Raw genomic sequence first — 23,065 nt, forward strand, 5'->3', positions numbered from 1 at the left:
AAGTGTAAGTGTGAAATTGTATATGGTAGCAGTTGTGTTCAAAATTACTTGATATATGAAACGATTTATTTCAATTGTCATTAATAAAAACCAAGGATAAACAGAACGTTTAATGAATCCATATATTTAATTCTAAACATACATTTTATTTACTTCTATAATATCGGGTTTCGAACCCTCGACCCATGGGTGCAACCTTAAACTACGGCACGTTTGCAATCTGATCTATTTGTTCATACTGCTTATGGGTGGCTCTATACCGATGGGCATGTGCTCTCCAACGACATAGTGCTGTGTTGTGTTGCTTTTGTTATGTGGCTTTTGTTAATTGTGTGTCAATCTTGTTCATTTATCCTACATGCGCATGTTTGTTATTGGACAAAGAAGTTTCGTACTCACGACCATGGATTTACGTGATCGATGCGGCGGCTGCTTCTGTTCCAGTATAGGCGGGTGATGAACAGCCTTTTCCGGTGCGCCTTGCCGCGATTGTAAACGTTTTGGTGCGCAGCGCGTTTCTCTAAGGGTGCGAGAACGATGAGCCTTGATTGGATGATCGGCCAGTTTCAACGTTGCTCCGTGGGATCAGAAGCGGCACTTCCTAAGACGTTCACAGAAAAGCACACACAGAAACTTCAACTTTTCTCGCGGTTTAAAAAAACTATCACCACTCCTGCCTCGGTCCACGGTCCAAGTTGAAATGGACGAACATATAATGGTCTCATATTCAAACATTCTCGGGCGATCACCTTTAACCTCCACACAGATGAGATTGTGTTGGATCTGAATTTCAAAATAATGAAACGAGGGGCTTCCAGAAGTCGAAATCAGTACCATGTTACATTACATTGGTGAGTTTTTTTTCTTTATTTCATCCATACATAACACAGAAAGCATCTCGTCTAGGGGAGGTTTTCATCATATCTAATTCCACTTCGGCATCTTCTATCTGATACGCACCATTAAACGACTGTTTACCATCCTTCTGTCATCATCACTCGGTAAAACTGGTGAAGCGACCAAACAATACCCAACAACCAAACAAAACAGCCCTTTTCAGAGCCACCAACTCATTATCAAAGAGTTTAACGATGTAATTCTTCAAACATATCCAAAATCAACAGATAGCCTAACGGAATCCTACGTCAACTATGCGGTCGTGTCTCGAACATAACCCTCCTGTGACTTTTTGAGAGCAAAATGCTGGTGCGAACTTTTGCCCACATCCACACAGCCCCACAAGCAATTTTCGAACTAATCGATTTTTTAAAAAAAGCTCTTGAACTTTTTCACAAAAACGAATACGCACTTGACGGTGACCTTGACACCTTGACGGTGTAGTTTCGAACTTCCCAGTTATTTTAGGTAGAGGAGATGGGGGTAAGACGGACATGTTAAGGAAAACTTCAATTGTATCTTTGGAAACTCATGTTTTCAAAAATTTAAAAGCAGTTTCTTACAGTTCAATATAGTGGTTTTCGAAATAACTGGCCAAATGATTTATAAAAATGTGTTTCTCCATGTTTTTTTACTGAAAATAAAGCAAGCCGAAAAGTAGAACATTTTTATCGGTGCGGGTATAATGGACATGTAGGGGGGGGGGTATATGGATATCATGCATTGGATGTGATTATGGATGTGACTGTCCATTTCACCCCCCCCCCCCTTTGCAATTATTTCAATAATTTAAATTAACCACTTACGAATGAATTTACTTTTCCGTACATACCCAATATCGCTTCTCTGTCAACTCACAAACTGGAATATAACCATCAGTGAATTCAATTTTGCAATTAACCCACACAAAATGCTTAATATCGAAGCCGCAAAAGTTACATCCACACGCGGAATCATGTTCGATTTTCGGTTTTTGTTGCTCTATTCCACTTTTGATCAGTATTCATTGTCATAGGATGGTTTAAATATTATAAAATAGCATGTAGAAGGGGTTCCCATCAACAGAAATTTGAAATTCATAATGCTACTATACAAATCAACCACCTGTCCATTATACCCCCACTGTCCGTCTTACCCGCGGCTCCCCTAAGTAAATCGTCATCCCCAAGATTGAAAAAAAGATCAAAACATCGCAAAAGTCTTTTTATCTCATAACTTTTTACCACTTTCATGAAATGTATCATGTGTATATGTGTGAGCTATTGACACAAAATTGTGTCTATACGATTGTGTCAAATTGACGCATATCCGTAGAGATAGGTATACCACATAGAGAATTTCGATATTTTAACACTTCTGAAGAAAAGCTGTCATACAAGTGAAACACAAAATTCTACATTACTCGAGAATTAATCAAGCCAGTGAAACCAAATTAGGTATATGGAGGTTTTAGGATGCAATTAATGTAAAAAACATTGTTAATTGATGAACCATCAACAAGAGCGTTTATCTTCTCAGAAGGAATCCTTATTATTTAATCTATAAACTTTTACTCTCTTGTTGAGGCACCCTATATAACCCCTCTTTCTTATGTGATGTTCATTGCTCCATGCGTTATCTTTTGTGTCATCTTTTACTAATGTTTTCTGTTCGGAAATCGTCCAGTTTCGCAGCGTTGTTCAAACCATGTTCTTTACTGGTTTGTAACATTTTCTGTCGTAAACAGCCAGCTGACAGCTTCACGAGCAAAAAAATTAAATATATGCATTTACGCTATGTAATGAACCATGCCACATCGAGCGCTTTAGTTTTTATCGCACAAACGTTTTTCTTTTCCTCTCAGCAACACAAAATCTTTACATAATGAATCCTTTTTGTGGGCTTGAATGAGTTTGAGAACGGCATTCAAGAAAGAATACGTAAATCTCTGCGTATAATAGATAATTAATTTCTGTATCTCCATGAAATCAATACTAATTTCATAATTGACTAGCAGGCAAAATCGAGTGATTTTTAAGAAACGTTGATTTGGATTCCATTGTCACACAATTATTTCATTGTGCTTTGAGTTTCCTCCAATACGTGGTCAGCTACCTTACTGGTAAAGTCCTATTCTTTATGTTGGGCTGTTCAGTGTCTATTGTTATTCCGACAATTAACACTTTTATGGTCGACATGTTCGGCTGCAGCTTTGCTTAGCTCGTTTCATGAAGAAACCCACAGATGGCTTTCCCACTGCCATGTACCACAATAACACAGTTTTTCTAAGACTAGTTTCAACAAACGCAAAAAGGTTAAATTTACTTGTCATACTCACGAAATATACAACAAAAGTAAAGAAACATCACCTTTTTGTGGACAATCTGTAATGAGAAAAGATGTTTGTAATTAGAAAATAGAAGAACAAATACATTGATATAAATTATTGGTTCAATCACAGAAGAAAATGCGGTAACTTATTCCGGTAAAACTCTGCTGAGAAATAACAGCTGGTCCAGCAGGTCAGCGAAAGCAGCGGAGAGGGCAATTTAAGATTGTCTGAACGCTTCCCATCTCGATCAATCCATAATTCGTTTCGATTAGTTAGTCTTCAAATGACGCAATTTCTCTGGAGTCAGTCCACGTTTAAATGATTATCCAATCAAGTCGCTCTTCGTCGCTCACAGACCCCTTCACAGGTTTTCTTCGTTGAAAGTGAAACGCGTGAGGTTGATGACCCTTGCCGGAGCCACGAATGATAGGTGAAAACAAAATTGTTCCAAACATTCGTGACCTTGGATGTGCTCAAAGCGTATGGAGAGAAGATCGACGGGCTTCGGAATGAAGGTAAAAGTTAGAATGAAGCTGTGCATCGGCTCATTTCGAACGATTCATGTAGATCCCGTTTTTTTTCTAGCATTCAAGATAAATGGACCATTTCTTTTTGTCCAGTGAGTCCCGATTATGCCTCGGTAATTGGAGATTACCTTTTCATTTTCTAATTCTTACTAGAATGAATCACGAATGTCTACCCCAGAGAATAGGTTTACATCGAATATTAGAAAGTGGTTCGACTTACTAATAGGCGACGCGTCGGTTTATTGACCTCTGACTACCTGATAACCTTCAGCTTAGTTTCCAATAAATTCACTCCTAAGAGATTTGCGATATGGTTTTGATAGCTATTTCACACCACATAAGCCCAGCTCCAAACGAGTTCATGGAGATGCTTTCCCATCCCGCTGCTACACGTTGTGTCGGCGATTTACCCTTATTTTTTGCGATGCTTGCGGCGTCTTGTTCATAACCGTCTTCTTCGCGATTAATTATCCAATTAAATAATCTATTGTTGTGTTACTTTATGCTTTTCAATCGCCAGCGGTCGAACTTTGCGCTTTTCCACACCTAACCGCGGTGTGGTCTTAGCGTGCGCCTCATAACTCATCGGTTAGTTTCTCCACCACGTGCGTGTCATTTTTTTCCCGTGGAAAAAAAAGTATGCCGTCTTTCGTTTAAGCATTGCCAGCTTCTTCGTCTGCTTCTCTTCTTCATTTTCATACAAATGATTACACGGTTCGAAATCTGCAGAAAATATGTACACAATCGGGTATTACATAATGCGCCTCGCAGTTAGAGACGATGATGTCGGGTAGGTCACCGAAAGGCAGGGGGGATGAGAGAAGTCCTCACAAGATAGGTATGGTGGTCAATAGAAAATTATTTTATAACTGATAATTAAAACTGTCATGTCAAAAAAGGTTGATAGCATATGGTCTCGGACTGAGTGATAATAATCACCCCTATTCAGTATTTCGATCGATTCGAAATATTTGGAACGACTTCATAAAACTTCATTTTGTATTCCGTTCGAGTTGTTTTTGCATTTCGTTCGATCTGTTTCTCTTGGAACATTGGATGGGCAAAACGTTTGAAATAGAGAATGCGAAATTAAAACTCGAACGAAATAACGGTTTCGAACGAAATGTAAATCCGTCGAAATACAGAATAGGGCTGAATACTAGTTGTCATGAGACAGTTGATCTTGTCATACACCATTGTTGACAAGACGGTTGTTTAATCCATGATCAAAATCTTCTAGGAGATTTTTGTTCCATTTGACAACTTCAACACAGAAGGTCAGTAGAAATTTCGCGAATGCGTTTATTTGTTCTGGCATCAACAAACTACAGTGGTCCAAATGATACAATTATCTAACTCCAATTAATTCTAAGAATGTAGGGGAGTCGATGGTAAGCCGACGCCATAAAAGAAAGCGTTGTTTAATAATATCTGAGGGCACATATTGTTATGTTTCCCTCATTGAATCATTGTCTGTATTATTTCCAATGGAATATAAGCGAAATCAGTGCTTTTAAACTGTATTTTGGCAAGTCAATTTCCAAAACTAACATAAAAACGGAGTTCACCAACAAGTGCGGATGAAACCGGCACCCCATAGTGGTAACCGTCATCTCAATTTGTTTCGCATAACTAGAACGGCTGGAATCGTGTACGCCATAGCGCAACATTTTTTTGAACCCTTTCACTTCATCAGCTCTTAACTATTCTAGTTATGAATATTTTTTCTCCGTTCAATTTTTGTTGAATTGTTTAAAGATAGATGAACAAATAATGATATAATGGGTACAAAAAATATTCTTTGTTTTATTTTGACGGAGCTCGAAAAACCGTCCGAAATGTGTGTCTCTACACTAGAATACCCCCTTAAATCAATATCCGTCATACAATGGCTTTAACACGTTAAGTCCCGATTTTTTCTTGCTTCCTTTTCCATTTAGCGCGCAGCAAGATCGTTTGCACAATTTCAGTGACGGTCCCAGTTCCCAAAGATAATTATGGTATGGATAGAAAATAGTTAGCAATTCGACTAGAAAGTCGCAATTCACATTTTGTAAAACATCCGAAAACAAACCGCATATACTCTTATTTTGTTATTTTGTAACTGTCAGTCCCAGTCAGTCAGCACTTTCCTACCAAAAACCTCAACGTCGGCCCCTAGGGACCGACGCTGGGCTTAACGTGTTAATCACACTAGGATTCGACCTCAAATCACAGAAAATATTGAGTTCATGACCGTAGGTAAATTTATTCAGGTTTTTGTGATTATGATAACAATAAAATTAATCAAATTCTTTTTATTTAGTTTAACACGTTAAGACCCACGTCGGTCCCTGGGGACTGACACTGAAATTTCCGTCTGTTTTGCACCGACCTCACAGGACCGACAGTAGACTTTTCGTTCGGAGAGTGTCGGCATTGGGAACGGCAACAACGAAGTAACAAAATGATATTTAGAAAAATCCACTATAGGTTCGCTGGGACCGACACGGGCCAGACGAAAAGTTCATTGTCGGTCCCCTATTTCGGTCGGGGCTAAACGTGTTATTACTCTGGTTGAGACCATCAAATGGCCATTATTTTTTGTTCAATGATGAAGATTTCATACCTCTAATTAATCTTATCAAACAACCTTAATCCAACATTAAATTCATATTAGATCAATAGTTCAATTCATTAAAAAAACAACTTGAGATTAATAAATGTATATCAGTTAATCAGTCAGTCGTTGGAAAGTTACAGCCAAAAGAATGAAATCATCTCAAGGGTTATAGTATAGCTGTACGAATTTTAAAACGCGTTTTTCTCGAAACCATGTTATTTAAACTGGTGGTATCGATATCTCAGGATCTGTTCGTCCGATTTGACTGAAATTTTTAATCAGCATATAAAAATGAATTATCTAAGGCGTTACATAGCCGTTTTTTGATATCAATTTTTTTTCGATTTTTAAAAAATCGACATTCAGAGATGTTTCATAAAAAATATCTAATTTTTTCAAAAACCCCTATGTAACACTTTAGGTGTTGTCATAAGGTTTCAAAATATTCATTGGAAGGAATTAGTTCTACGACACACCGTTGCTTCAGAACTGATATCACCAGCAAGGAACCGATTTTCAGACAGCATGTATACATCCAGCTGTCAACAGCATCATGGAAAATACATCTTCAAACATCTTCTTCTTCTTCTTCAATGGCACTAAGGTTCCTAGAGGAACTTCGCCGTCTCAACGTAGTATTACTTGCGTCATTTTTATTAGTACTTAGTTGAGATTTCTATGCCAAATAACACGCCTTGAATGCATTCTGAGTGGCAAGCTCTAGAATACGCGTGATCACAGTGCAAGTCGGAGGAAATTTCTTTGACGAAAAATTCCCCCGACCAGAACGGGAATCGAACCCGAACACCCGGCATGTTAGTTATGACGCTAACCACTCGGCCACGGGAGCACAAACATACTTCAAACATACCTTAAACAATAACCAAAATACACGAACACTCCCCTTGTTCGTAACATCCGGAAAAAATCCACGAAAATTCATTATTTTCCGACCTTCCAGACGAGGGTCCCCCCCTTAAGAACAATAAATGCACGTCATATCGAAATCCGTGCAGGGTATCTCATGAACAGGGTTGCCAACTATAATTTTAAAAATTCAGGAAGAATGAAAATAAAAGTCAGGATAAATCAGGACAACTCATATTGGGTTGTCCGGAAAGTACATGCCGATTTAGGAGAAACCACATACATTCTTACCATTTTATTCTACAATCTCTCGCTATCTTTCACACAGCATAAAAATTCTATCCTCCCAGAACATATTTGTTTTCTAGCATCTTTATGCTGGCCATAGTTTTTTTTACCATCGAGAGAATATTGCAGGGACTTTTTGATAAGTAATTTATATTTTTTCCCAAAAACCCACAGCATCACTACGTTGCACTGCAGAGAATTAAATATTCAGAATTCCTTTGAATTCGTCGTCCATACTTTGAAATGAATCTTTACTCACCAAATGAGAGAAGTATATTAACAGAGGATGAATTGTTGTTTTGACGTAGAAGTACGTCTTTCATTAAGGGCGCCAAATCAGAAAACAGGTCACGTTTTTATGAAATGAAATAAAGTGAACGTTAATAACTAATTTTGCCGCCAACGGATTTTGACAATTTATATACCAAACGAATCGACAATTCCCTAATATTTGTTTCTATGCTATATATTACAATCCCCTGGTGTGTAAACGGTTCAAATTGATGAAAACTAGAAGCATTTCCATTTGCTAGAAGCATTTGTCATTTTTGAGCATCCCCACCCATGCCGTCAATAACGAGCAACTTATTGGTGATCAACAAAAGGGAATGATTTAAAGTCTCCGTGAACAAACTAGAGAAGAAGAAGAAAAACAAAGGAGAATATTTGCCTAGAGCATAAATATTGGATCCCGCTGAATTCATTCCTTCGTGAGGGCACGGACTGGACAACACCGTTGCTGGGCAAGCTGGACGGCGTACCGTTGCTCAAGCCAATGGAGGTGAACGAGTAGGAAAGTTTCCCAATGGGTCTTTTTGAAGACTAGAGATGAGTGAACTGAAAAGTTTAAAGTCTCTTTAATTCAATAAAGAAGAAGAAGAAGAAGAAGAAGAAGAAGGCAAACTTTCAGTATCGTTCTATATACGAAGCAATGAACATCGTTTGTTCTTCCTTGTTTTACGTCATCACATATCTTCGTTTCGGATTGAGCTGTGGGCGCGACCAAATTATTTACTCGCTGATGTTTTTGGCATTGCAATCATTATATCAAACTGACGCCATACCATTAGGGTTTTTTTTTTAAGTGACTTTCAACACATTTCGGCTGGTTCGTTACTTCTATTTCCATTTTTAGAAGAATGTCGGGAGTGAGAATTGAACTCGTGATCTCTGCGTGAAAGGTATGGAAGTTACCACTACGTCAGATCACCTCCACATACCATTAGGGTTATGAACTACACAATTGTATTGGGAATTATCAAATCAGCCTATTATCGACTCACCAAGAAAATAATAAGTCGGGAAAATTGACAATGACAAAACTATCTCCACCAAGGATAACAGCTAATCTATTCGAGACCGGAATTATTAATAGAAAGGGCTTCTGTTGATAAGAGCGCAAAGCGGAGGCCTTAAACATAATAACAGAGTAGTTCTACGTCAATAATGTGGTCTTGTCTTGGATACAGCCTCCTATATATTTCTTTTAAATTTGGTGTTATTTGATTCGATTATAGATATAATTACTACAGTTTCACAATTAAAGTTGGTTTAACATTAATTCTGACGAGCAAATGTATTATAAAATCTTATTACATTGACTATGAATACAAAAAGTTTCTCTTGAGTATTATTACACTTTGAAACGTATTCCCCCATTAATAACATTGTGGCTACACGTACATACACCACAAAAAAGGTGATGTTAATCCCCAAACTTATTTCTTGAATTATTGAAGAATAACTTGTTTCATGGGAATATCTAGCACTGTTTTGAAAAGCCTGCGTTTAAGGACGCAGGGCATTCCTCAGGAACAGAATAAACATATTTTTCACAGTCCATCTCACTCCCACTGGCATCTGTCCGTTTCACCCCACCAGTACTGTTATTTCAATAATTTAAGTTTTCCACTCACGAATGTATTTACACTCACGAATGTATATACCTAATATCGCTTCTCTATTAACTTACAAACCGAAATATAACCATTAGCGAACTGAAATATGAAATTGAACCACTCAAAATATCGAAGCCGCAAAAATTACATCCACACGCGGAATCATGTTCGTTTTTTTCTCTTTTCTACTTTTGATCAGTATTCATTGTCATAGAGTGATTTCAATATTACAGAATAGCATGTAGAAAGGGGTCTCATTCACAGAAATTAGAAATTCATAATGAAAATATACACATCAACCAACTGCCCATCTTACTCCCACTGTCCGTCTTACCCGCACCTACCCTACGGGGTTTTCACTCTGGGAGCTATTCAGTCGATTTGCAACGATCACACATATTGAGAAAGAAGTTAGGTACAACTTTCTACCGGGAGAATTTAATTTTATGTTAGCATTATATATAAGTGGACCGGAGAGATATTATGACAGTTCTCATTTCCAATCAGGAATATTTTGATAGGGATCCCAGTATATTTTTTGCGGACAATTTTCATCCAGATAAAGTAAGAGTACAAACAAATCTGATCAACTAGTTTATATAAATATAAATGATTTGGTGTCCGTTCCTCATGATTTAACTCAAGAACGGATCAACGGATTTGAACAGTCATTATCAAAATTGAAGTGTCTCAGTCTGCCACACAAATTAAACACAAATTTCTGCATTACTCGAGAATTAATCAAGCAAACGAAACCAGATTTGGCATGTGGAGGTTTTAGGGTGCAATAAATGATTCTATGGTGGTTAGACACTCCTCCCCCTCTCTTAGGGGGTCTGCCATACAAATGAAGCATACATTTCCGCATAATTCAAGAACTAATCAAGCAAACGTAACTAAATTTGGCATGTGGAGGTTTTATGGGGAAGAAACATTTCTAAGGTGGTTCGACACTTCACCCTCTTTTCTAAGAAAGTCTCCCATACAAATGGAAAACAAATTTCTGCATAACTCGAGAACTAATCAAGCAAACGAAACCAAATTTGGCATGTGGAGGTTTTAGGATGCAATAAAGATTTCTATGTTGGTTCGACACTCTTCCCTCCTCTCTTAGTGTGGGCTGTCATACAAATGAAACACAAATTTCTGCATAACTCGAAAACTAATCAAGCAAAATTTGGCATGTGAAGATTTTAGGGGACACAAAACGGGGGAAGAGGGGAGGGGTCTGTCTTTATTCTATCATATTTTCGGTATCAAACATTTATTCCATGTAACGGAGAAACATGTTATTTGCAAGTGGTTGAAAAATCTTGAACGAGAATTGTGTCTGAAAATAATCTGATATTATAATGATGAGTTTTGGTAGAAGTACTAGGAATTTTTAGTGAGAGGTAAATTCAACGGGGTCGATTAGAAGATCAATCAATGAACAGTTCTGCGATTGGACTCATGAACTCAAAAACGGAGCAACGGATTTGAACAGTCAGTACTAGGATTGATCTGTCTCAGTCTGCGTCAGGTGTAAATGTCAAAAAAGAAATTATGTACTGCTCGTAACTGGATAAATTAATGGCAGCAGAATTCTCTCCAGCACAAGCAATTCGACTCAATGGAAAGCATAAACATACCTTGAACAGTCGAGAAAGCAAACATGTTCTGGGAGGATAGAATTTTTAAGCTGCGTGATAGATTGCGGAACAAAATTGTGTATATTTAAATAAAATGTATGTTTGCCTATAAATATGATACTTTTGTTTTCCCAGAAAATCGGAGCCGAACCTTCCTTACAACCCAATATGGACTATCCTGATTTCTTCCTGATTTCTATTTTTATTCTTCCTGATTTTTGAAAATTATAGTTGGCAACCCTGCTTATGGTATTTCTAGATGAACGACGTAACTTCCGGCAGGCACTTCGTACTATAAATTTTCCCGTTCACGGTCAAGCCGGAGCTAAAGAAGAGCGGCTTTGACATCCCCTTCTCGCTGATTGTCAGCTACAGCAGCACCTTCTTGGGGATCTTGGTGTGTGAAATAAACTTCACTTCGGAGCTCACTTTCTTCGTGGGGGAAGAAAAATACGAAGTGCCCTGCCAGTTGTTGCCATCCAAGGTGAGACGAGTCTAGTCGTCCATCACCACCGCCACTTCGCGATTTGCCGAGAAAATCGACTTGAGTATCTTCTTAAGCCGCTCCCGCTGCATCATTACCTGCAGCTCCAAGACCAGTAGACGGGACTTCCGCTTCCATGTATGACCATGTATGAGCCTCTTGTCGCTCAGAGTCGTCGGCCGTCTGGAATCGGGCTTTCTGTCGTTGCTCTGATTTTTGTTCAATAGTGCCAAGATGTTGTCGATGCCGGAAGGGGGTATCCGGCGTCCATAAAGTTCAGCACGATGTCCGTTTTCGACGCGGACGCGTTTTGGAATGCGGACACTTCTGAACGGAGTAGCTTCACTGTTTTCACCATCTCGTTTAGAGTTCGACTGATAGAGCTGTCAATTGTTTTCTGCTGACTCATGGTTTATTGTGATTGATGCTGCATGGGTAGTTTTGTCAGTGCGTGCGAAGATAAAACCATGAAAATCGGTAATCTGTTAATACGCCGATACAAGTTCCTTGACATTTAGTCGTTACATTGAAAATCTCCTCAGCGCAGCTCTTTTCCGTAATTTAAGACGGCGAAGCTCCAAAGTTTGCCCGGGTTGCGTGAGCGTTTAATCTGAAAGACCTTGTATCACGTAAAGCATATAGAATCGTAAAGAAAAGTATATCAAACAAATTAAGCTTGTCCAATTTTTTTTCCCAATCCTAAAATATGTTACTTAGCATAATCCTAATACTTCCATTCCAATCTGAGCTCCCATACAAATGAAACACAAATTTCTGCATATCTCGAGAACTAATCAAGCAAACTTAACCAAATTTGGCATGAGGAGGTTTTAGGATGCAATAAATGTTTCTATGGAGATTAGATACTCCTCTCCCCTCTCTTAGGGTGGGCTGTCATACAAATGAAAAACAAATTTCTGCATAAATCGAAAACTAATCAAGCAAATGGAGCCAAATTTGGCATGTGATTTTAGGAGGCATGAAACGTTTCTATGGTGAATAGACACTCCACCCCCCTCTCTAAGGGGAGAAGAGGGGAAGGGTCTGTCTTTATTGTATCATACTTTCTGTATCAAATAAATATTTATTCCATTTAACGGAGAAACATGTTATTTGCAAGTGGTTGAAATATCTTGAACGAGAATTGTGTCTGAAAATAATCTGATATTATAATGATGAGTTTGGGTAGAAGTACTAGGAACTTTATAGTAAAAGGTAAATTCAACGGGGTCGATTAGAAGATCAATCAATGAACAGTTCTGCGATTGGACTCATGAACTTGCGCTTAGTAAGAAAACGTGAATGTTTGAAGGTATTGATAACATAAAACAAATTTTGGGCGGGACGAAGTTTGCCGGGTCAGCTAGTATTTGAATAAAATATCAAAGAGGGGATTTTAGGATATAATTTTTAATGTGAAATTAAATTGTAGAGTGAGTTTTTTTAACAGTGTAGGTATTTTTTGAAATATTTTTAGAATATTCATTGAATTTCCAAAAACTTGTCAAATATCTTGCTTTAATCAGGCAGCTGACATTCGAGCTATGATTTTCTGACAAAAGATTAATGATTGTGCTCCATCGTGGAATTGCTTTATATTGAACACGATGTAAACACAGCATGCAAAACTCACCTCAATGAAATGACTAAGGAGCCAATTGAACACCCACACATCCCCCTCACCTATTGTCAACTCAAACCTACAAAGGGTAGGTTGTGTAGCTTCGAACCAACCTCTCGCGTACCTTCGGGTCACGCGATAGTTCAAAACAGGTAACTCGTAGTCAACTCAATCCGAATGCCGCCATCCTCGGCGGTAATCATTGTCCATTCCAAAATTTTGAAAACAAAGGACACGGCACGGCGGTACACATGGCTTCACGCCCGGCGAAGCACGTAACCTCTGCTCGGCAGGCGTGAAGATTTGCCCACCTTTGTGGCGCTAAGCAGATAACGAATCGATGGTGGATATGTTGGTACATTGGTAGAAAAATTTACCACGCGGTTTTCTCACCTTTGAGTGTTTCGTCAATGGAACGAATGGATTTGGGCGAAATGAGGCACCCAAATTGATTTTCGTCACGTATTGTATAAATCATTTTAGCTTATCATCTATATTTCTATATTAATGCGAAGAGAAAATTCAATTTATGAGATTACAATCTAACTTTTTTTTTTATTGTTCATATTTTGTTTTTAATTTGTTAAGAATTTTATACATTTAGCATGTCAAAAAAGTTGTAAGCGACAAAAACTTCAAATATGAAATAATGTGCCTTAATACCTCCTATTAAACCGGTACATTGCATGAGATAAAACTAACGATTATTAAAACAATGTTTCTTTAGCTTGATGACCTATGAATTACTTAATTACTATCACTGAGTGTGTGGTACAACTATCCCACAGTTACGAAGAGCAAAGAAATTCGATTGAGGGGATAATAGCTGAATATGTAAGATGACTCAATTATTCTACAGTCAAACAAAACAAAAATTAGACGCTCAGTACAATTAGGTTGTGTGATATTTGTAGCCAAATTTGAATGATGTACTTTGATCTAACCATCAAATCATAGTTCCATGAGGTGCATATTTATGTTGCTCTTCCGAATACCCTTTGGAAAAAAAATGGAATTTTACCCAAACCCTAGAGCACCAGCACGGGAGTAGCTAGCATCGTTTCCATTAAAATAATTGAACATTGTCCGGTGTCATCATCGCTGCCGCCTTTGCCATTTCCAGAGGCAGCAATTGGCCAGGGCGGAGCCGAAGATGTAGAAGATACGATGGGGTGCACATTTTCATTTGGCGTGGCGCAGTCGCATCTCCAGTGATGCTCGATGATATAGCCAGCGCGTCTCTTTGTCGGTTTGCAGGTTGGATTGGTATATATGTCGGGGGTCGGATTTCGGGTGGGGGGAGAGGAGCAAAAGCGGAGACATAACCGCTTCATAGCTGTTGCAAAATCGTTTTTGGCACGAAAACAGCAACGCAGCCGGACGATTGCATCGCCTGCAGAAATGCAACTTCAGGCTTCGGCGGAAAGTTCAAAAGTTGAAAGAAAGTTGGTTACGTAATGCGAGTGTGTGGCCATGCAGCAGGTCTTCTTCAGTGTTAAGGATGCGACTTTTAAGCACGTTATTCCGGATGTGTAAGCAATATTGTCGTCGTAGAGTTTAATTCATTAGAGGTGTTGCATATGTTTCTGTAAGTATATTTTTTTCCGATTGTAATAATGGCACTATACTTTGTAAACATATTGTCATCGCTTTGTTTGGAAGTCATAAAACGAGCAAATTAATAACACCCCATCAAATAAAAAGGAAAAATTATAGGAGGTTGTGTTCAAGACACTACCGTATTGTTGACGTAGAACTACGCTGTAGTTAAATTCAAGTCACTTGTTTATAACTGCGGATATTATTTTATAATGCTACGAAAATTTTTGAACAACCATTCTACCAGTTTGGTTGCCCTGAAATGTTTTTTTATTATATAATCATTTGACGATAATTGTTTGATGATTCATTCTTGTGCTCGCAGAATAATACATGCTCGAGATAAGCGCAGCTGTCATCGTTAGTGGAGAAAGTTTTGTTACTGGCAAGCGAAACCAAATCACATACAAAATTTCTGGGTGACTAAATAAACGAAATAAACTCTATCTGTTAATCTTAACAACCTCGAAAAGAGTAGCACTGCTTCATTATGATCAAGATTAGCGCAAATGCAATCCTAGTTGAAAGCAGTTTTGCGACTGGCACGCGAGCCCAAATAAATTAATAACTTAATATAACTTATTGAATAAGCTGGTATTCCTCAAATAATTTTTTGGTGCACAACCTTAACACGTGTTTCATCATAGCGTCAGTTCAATACATTAATGACAGAAAATAAACAATATTAACTGCTTAAAAAAAGGCTGAATATTTGATTCATTACCAATACCCTAGCTTAAATATTTCCCTAACGCTATCTCCCCTCCTTTACAAATGGGGTCATTACAAATGGGGTTTCAGCGTAGCGAAGATGCACTATTTTTACGTACGGGTTATGAAGCACGCACGTACGCACACAAATATCCATATATCGATGGTTTGAAGCAACTACATATACACTCACTTATCTCTGTTTTGCGCTCTTTTCAACAGAAGCCTTTTCTCTTAATATTGCCAGTCTAGATTAGCACAGTTGTCATCCTTTGTGGAGAGAGTTTTCCTACCGTCATGCGAAACCAAATCACTGACAAAATTCCAGAACATTTATTTTCTTGGTGAGCTGACGATAGCCTAGCTTGATGATTCCTCACACAATTGTGTAGCTCAGAACCTTAATGCAATGGCGTCAGTTTGATGCAATGATTGCAATGCCTGAGACATCAGCGTGTGAGTAATTTGGTCGCATCCACAGCTCAATCCGAAACGAAGACATGTGATGACGCAAAACAAAGAAGAACAAGCGATATTCATTGCTTTGAATACAGAACGAGATTGAAAGTTTGCCTTCTTTCCTTGCTTGTTGAATTAGAGAGACTTTAAACTTCTTCAGTTCATTCGTCTCTAACCTTCAAAAAGGCCCTCGGAAAATTTTACTTTATCCATCATACTTCTCCACCCCCATTGCCTTGAAAAAGGCATTCGATCCCTCGCCGTACAGCAACGATGTTGTTCAGTCGATTTCCTCACGAAGAGTGAAAGTTTGCCTCAGCGAGATCCACTGTTTATACTCTAGGCAAATATTCCCCTTCGTTCTTCTTCTTTTCCTTTGTTCACGGAGACATAACATCTTACGGTTAACCCTTCGTTGCTCGTCGATGACTCGTTAGTGACAGCTGTGTTCGGGGAAACACACAAATGGACAGAACAAACGTATGAGAAAATGGGAATGCTTCCAATTTTCATCAATTTAAACCATATACAGACTATGGAATTGTAATGTATAGCATATCAAACAAATCTTAGGGAATTTCCAATTCGTTTGGTATGTAAATCGTCAAAATCTGTTCATAGCAAAAATAATTATTAACATTAACTTTATTTCATAAAAACGTGACCTGTTTTCTGATTTGGCACCTTTAATGAAAGACGTAATTCTACGTCAAAAGTTGAACTTCGACTAAGCCCAATAGTAGCCAGGGAATAGGTATCATCGTTTCAATCAGAATAATTGAAATAATTGGCCATAAATCAACTAAAGATGATTCACATGAAAGCCGGACAAAATTCAAACGTTCGAAATGATGTTTTTTGTTGTTGATGATGAAGATATATGGGAAAAACAAGTTGGAGTGGTTTTGTCCTTCCAACGATGGAAGAATTTTGGAACCGGAATGGTGAAACGTTGACAGGAGTCACCGTTATGTGATTTCAATTTGCTGGCATTGTCAGCCGGAGCTACGATTTTTACTTATCAGCAATTCCAAATGAAATCGTCCTAAAAATGCAGATTCTAAAAACTTGTATTTTTGATTCCAATGAAAGTGTGTATTCCGTTTGGGTTGGAGGAAATATGAGTTCTTCACAGCAATTGGGAATTTTTTGACTCAAGCGTAACTTTTGAAAAGGGCGTATCGATTTTAGTAAGAGAAATCTTTGATAATTTATATCTCAAAAATTATGAGTCGTACCGAAATAGTGTCTTAGAGAGAGTTATCGAGTATTGATGGTTGAATATGAAAAAAATGTACACTGAGAAAAAAAAAATAGTACTCTTTTTTTATTTACAAAATAAAAATTCAATTTGCAATGTCCAAAATACATATTTTTTATTTTTTTAAAATTTTTTCATACAAAATAGAAATCATGTAGAAAATACAAAAAATGGGCCCAGATGGTAAAACTATTTTTGACGAACTTTGTGGAACGTCGAATTTTTAGGAATTTTCGAAACTTCGAGTTTTTGTATGTTAGCAGTCATTTTTATTCAAAAATTAAGAATCCTGATGTTATTTAAAACAAAAAAGGTTATTATCAAGATTATTATGTAATGCAACCATTCTCGAGATATTTAAAAAAATATTTCTAATTTATTGTTTTTTATAGTAAATAATCTCTTTTAATATGTTTGTCGTGTTATACCGTCATGTTCATGAAATTTTATGAATTTGCTTATAATTTCCAACAACTTTTCCGAATCCATCATTATGGTTCATTTTTTGACTCAAGTGTAACTTTTGAAAAATTAGTATCGATTTTAGTAAGAGAAATCTTTCATAATTTATATCTCAAAAAATATGAGTCGTACCGAAATAGTGTGTTAGAAAGAGTTATAAAGTATTGTTGGCTTAATTTGATAAAAAATATACAGTTACGGCACACCTGGACGCCTAATCAGCACCCAAGCTGCATGGTCAGCATTCCTCGCCACATCATGCGACAAGCAATGCACCAATCAGCAGGAGACACACCACCAATTCGGAAATCACTTACATCAGCAATTAGTAGGGCATAAAAGACCTCCAACTTATACCAGTCAATTAGTTATTATTCATACCCCGTGCGTTAAACAGTGTAATAGTTCCGTAATTCAATAAAAGTTCTTTTTTAAAAAGGCGGTCACGGCCTAATAAACGTGATTATACACTGAGAAGAAAAATTAGTACTCTTTTTTTTATTTACAAAATAAAATTTTAATTTGCGATATCAAAAAATATGTATTTTTTTATATTTTTTTCAATTTTTTCACATAAAATAGAAGTCATGTAGAAAATTTAAAAAATGGGCCCAAGATGGTAAAACTATGTTTGACGAAATTTGTGGAACATCGAATTTTTAGGAATTTTCGAAACTTGGAATTTTTGTATGTTAGTAATAATTTTTAGCCACAAATTATGAATCCTGATGTGATTTAAAACAAAAAAGGTTTTTATCAATCTCCTTCTAAATGTAGCCATTCTCGAGATTTTTATAAAATTATTTGTAATTCATTGTCTTTTTAATGGTAAATAGGTCCTTGAAATATGTTTGTCGTGTTATACCATCATGTTCATGAGATTTTATTAATTCGCTTATAATTTAAACTTCCTGGAAGTTGCTGGCGCTACGTCGAACAAACCCTAGGGCTGCGAACGCTTTGGCGGTGGTTACGTTGGTGTGTTCGTTGAAGCGCAGTTTGTTGTCGATGATCACACCGAGATCGCGGATGGAAACAACACACTCCAGAGGTACGGGCCCGATTTGGTATACGAATTCGATTCGATACTGTCGGCGAGAGAATGCGATCGACTTACATTTTTTTATATTCAGTTCCATACCGTTCTCAAGGCACCATTTTTCAAGTTCGTTAATATCCGCCTGAAGTGCACAGCAGTCGAGGTGGGAAGCGACAGATCGGTAAATCTTCAGGTCGTCGGCGTAAAGCAGTTTTCGTGCCTTCAATCGAAATCACAAATGAGTGGCTCCAGCACGCTGCCCTGTGGCACACCAGATGTGATGGGGAATGTACAAGAATGCGACCCGCTGATGTTGACGTACGCCCGTCGCTCAGCCAGATAAGAACGCAGCCACTCGGTGATCCAGAGAGGGAATCCCAGGTGACGAAGTTTCGTAACGGCGAGATCGTGAGGAACTTTGTCGAACGCTTTGGAAAAATCGAAATAAATGGCGTCTATCTGGTGCTTTTTCTCGATTTCAGTTGAAATGAAACTGGTAAACGCCATGAGGTTTGTTGTGGTTGACCGTTTCTTCACAAATCCGTGTTGAAATGCGGAGATAGTTGTTTGAGGCGCTGAATAGATGACGTTGTGAACTAATTCCTCGAACACTTTGGCCAAGCAGCACAAAATGGAGATACCATGGTAATTTTCCACGAGATGCCTCGAATCTGATTTGTATATTGGGCAAATTGAAGCTGTCTTCCATAGCTTCGGAAAAACATTGTGACGGAGAGATTTGTGGAAAATCGATGAAAGCGGACTCTGCACATTCTTTCAGGAACAACGGTGGAAGGTTGTCGGTTCCGGGTCCCTTGGAAGCGTCGAGTTTTTTCAGAGTAGTCCAAATTTCAAATTGAGTTATGTTGAAAAGTGGTAGATTCACATCAAAAGCAGGATAGTCCCTAATGCTGACAGACGAAAATCTGCGAATAAATTGGCTATACCGATCGGAGAATCAGCAGACTTATCTCTTAATGTCATCTCAGCGGGGGATTGTTTACATCGTTTACGATTGTGTACATGCGTCCGAACTGGCTGTCGTTGAACAGAGTTTCAATTGAACGAAGATGATTGCGATTTTCTTCTGTCCTTGCTCGGAAAAAGCACTTTCTAGATTTTCGTACAACATTGCGGAGATGCTGCAGCTCGGGTGTCCACCAAGGATGCTTGTAAGAGTGCTGTCTGCATCTTTTGCGCGGAACAAACTGATACAGGATTTCATACACTTTGTCATAAAATAAAAATACCGTTTCGTCCGTATCAAGGCCGTGGAAAATCATGTCCCAGTTTATAGCGGAGATGGCAGTGTTCAGCTCCGTGTAATTGCATCGTCGAAAATCATAGTTGTCAGTATTATACAGGCTCACAGCAAACTGCATAGAAAAGTCATCAACGTCCATACGAAGAACGAACGGCATGTGGTGGTTGTCTAGTTTCAGGAGACCTGAGGGTGGTTCAATCAATTCAACTTCACTTGGTTCGTCTACGACAGCAAGATCGAGTATCCGACCATTCGAATTTAAAAGGTTGTTGATTCGGTGTAAACCAGAAGCAACCATAGTTTCGATCAGCACAATCTCTTGTTCGGAAGATGCGTTAGATGGCAGCAATCCTTTGACATCGTCGTCTTTTTCCCATATCAGACGAGGAAGATTATAATCACCGACTACAACGATCATGTCAGAGTTTGCAATACGTTCGCGGAGCTGTTGAATTGCTGCGGAGTGTGCAGAATACAACGACGGTTGCGAGTTGGGTCGAAGGTAAATTCCGCAATTTCAATTCATTTTTTGATTTCAAAAGTTTTATGCAAACAACGGCTTGCTCGAGATTGCTGCAGTCTTCCAGAGCAACCGAGCTACAACTCAAGGAGGCTTTAACTGCAATCAAAACGCCACCGCCACGTTGAAGGTCGCTGGTAGCAGTACTCTGATCGCAACGAAAAATGCTGTATGATGAAGCTAGCTCAGCGTTATCGATATCCGGGCGTAGCCACGATTCCGTGAGTACAACAACATCATAGTCACAGGACGATAGCTTGAGAAATAGATCCTGCGTTTCAGTACGAATACCTCTAACATTTTGGTAGTAAATCGTCAAGTATTTAGAGTAAGTGTCAGACGAACAAGAATGATGGTTTCGCAAATCGGATGAATGTATACCTATGTTGAAACTTGTTGGCTGGACTGGAGTTGCAACAGGTTCGAGAAGGTTGCTCCTGGATCGAGACGCTGCGTGGGTTTCCAAAAATGCCTCTCTAAATTCGATTCCTTGCGGCCAAGTGGCGGGATCCATTGCTCTAGATTTGTGACTCTTAGGAATGCTCACTTTGAAGGACACGAATGATAGTGAGTTGGCACCAATACAAAAATTTTTCGGTGCGATGAGGAAATCAGCACTGTAATGGAAAATCTGAGATCGACGGTGAAATCGAATGAAAATAGTCGATGGCGAAAATATATCCGAAGTAAATTTAAGCGCGAAAAAATCAGATAGTTCAAACCATGTTCATCATTATTCAAGTCGCAGTCTCGCTCCAGCTAGCTGATGTCAAACACAGTTGTTTTACTCGATACAAAGGAAGAATGGAAGATAGATAGCGCACACAGTGGTGCAATTTGGTTCGGTGGAGACACCGCGTCGATTTTCATGTCATATGGTGGAGAGTACTTCTGTATTTTTGCATCACATTATTTTTGCATTTGTACTGGGGTGTAAGTTTAATATTTCGAAAACGAAAGCGTCACTGTTGAGGTGCAAGGATTTAAGTGCATATACTTCTTAGCCGGCTGAACGAAGTGGAATGATAATCACTTCAGAATGATAAATAATATGTGAGTGATGTTTGTTACTTATTGACCGATAAACATACTTTTTTCATAGGTCAAAAACTGCAATTTATTGGTATCAATAAAACCTATAAAAATGTTTGAAAGACCATCGAAGACAAAATTGACCAACACTTGGTGCATGCTGTCGGTTTCCATATCTACGGAATAATCTGTATTTCTACAGATTTTTCAGACTTTTTAAAACCAAGAATCAGATCACAGATTTTTCAAAATAACATTTCAATATTAGTTACGGCTTGATGACAATACTTTTAACATCTTATTCTATTCAAATTGTATGGGATTTCTTCCTTCTTGACATCCATATCCTTTCTTTTGATCGATCTAAAGCGAAAAAATTAAGAAGTCTGCGTCAAAAGTTTATCTAAGTTTATCTTTATTTTTGTATCACAGTGAATGTGAATTCTGAAAGTTCTGTCGTGAAAATCCATTTTGCGTTGAAGGTTTTTGTTCTAAGGATTGAATACATCTAAATATCTAAATAATGTATACATATATTAATTCATTTACGGCTATCAACATGTTAAATTAGAACCCTAATGATACAAAATTATCTTAATCTATCTTGTGGTAGGTTACAGTTACAGTAGAACCCCCATTATCCGCGAACGGATGATCCGCGTTGCGGTTTTATGGACGAAAAAAATCGCACAAAAAACCGCACAAAAACAGGTTTTACTGTATACTACAAGTAAGCTAGATTTTTTTGTATCATACACGAAAATCACTCACACATACAAAATAGCGTGCAGTTTTGTGTTCAGAAACACTGACAAACTTGTGAATTTTGTTGATATAAACCCATTTTTCTCTATGTTTAATCCACAAAATTGAACTCGGAGAAAGAGTGAACTAAAATTTCGTTTAGAATTCCTCCCAAACTGCATGCTATTTTGCATACTACAGGTCAGACTCGATTATCCGGAGTATTGTTTTTTTTTCACTCCGGTTAATCGAATTTTTTTTTCTTTAATTGTTTTTTTTGCATGTATTTTTCGTTTTTTGAAAATAAAAGAGGAATTTGATATTTGATTCATCCCCTTAAAGTCAGAAAACACCTTTCTCACATGAAAAAAATTCATTTATCCAGATTCTCTCAGGAGTTGATAGTCGATCATATTTGATGAAAAAACGCATATGTTCGAATTTCAACAATGACAGAGTTACAGAACTTTTTTTTTTGCTTCGGACTCTGTTGCCTCAAACTGGCTCTACATTGAAAAGTACGCTACGGAAGACGATTCTGATGCTTTCACTTGAAAGATGAGAAAATTTAGTACAGGATATAGTAGTGGAACAACTAAATTAGTGAATTTTAATAACATTTTTGAAGTGAAACTTAAAAGTTAATATTTTTTAATGTGTTATTATTCATTTTATCCTAAAAATTTATTTTAAACTAGATTGTTTCTATCAATTAAAATGAAGTTCTTTAACCGCTCCACAATTTGTTCTTTGACGCACAACTTCTATTTTTCTTAATTTGGCTGCAATATCGATATAAACAATTCCTGGTGAAAATTCAAGCAAAATCTTCAAAAATCACGATTTTT

At 37.8% G+C, this 23,065-nt stretch overlaps 1 protein-coding gene across 1 annotated transcript in view; it reads right to left on the minus strand.

Moving 5' to 3' along the window:
• The window catches only part of LOC129762685 (transcription factor SPT20 homolog), a 112,573-nt gene that overhangs the window by 68,148 nt on the left and 21,360 nt on the right, over positions 1-23,065 (minus strand). Inside the window, exon 2 of the mRNA XM_055761169.1 lies at positions 3,246-3,260. Within this exon, the coding sequence (XP_055617144.1) occupies positions 3,246-3,260 (15 nt within the window). The remainder of the gene's footprint in view (positions 1-3,245; positions 3,261-23,065) is intronic.

Source organism: Toxorhynchites rutilus, chromosome 1, assembly GCF_029784135.1.
Source record: "Toxorhynchites rutilus septentrionalis strain SRP chromosome 1, ASM2978413v1, whole genome shotgun sequence".
Taxonomy (NCBI): Eukaryota; Metazoa; Arthropoda; class Insecta; order Diptera; family Culicidae; genus Toxorhynchites; species Toxorhynchites rutilus.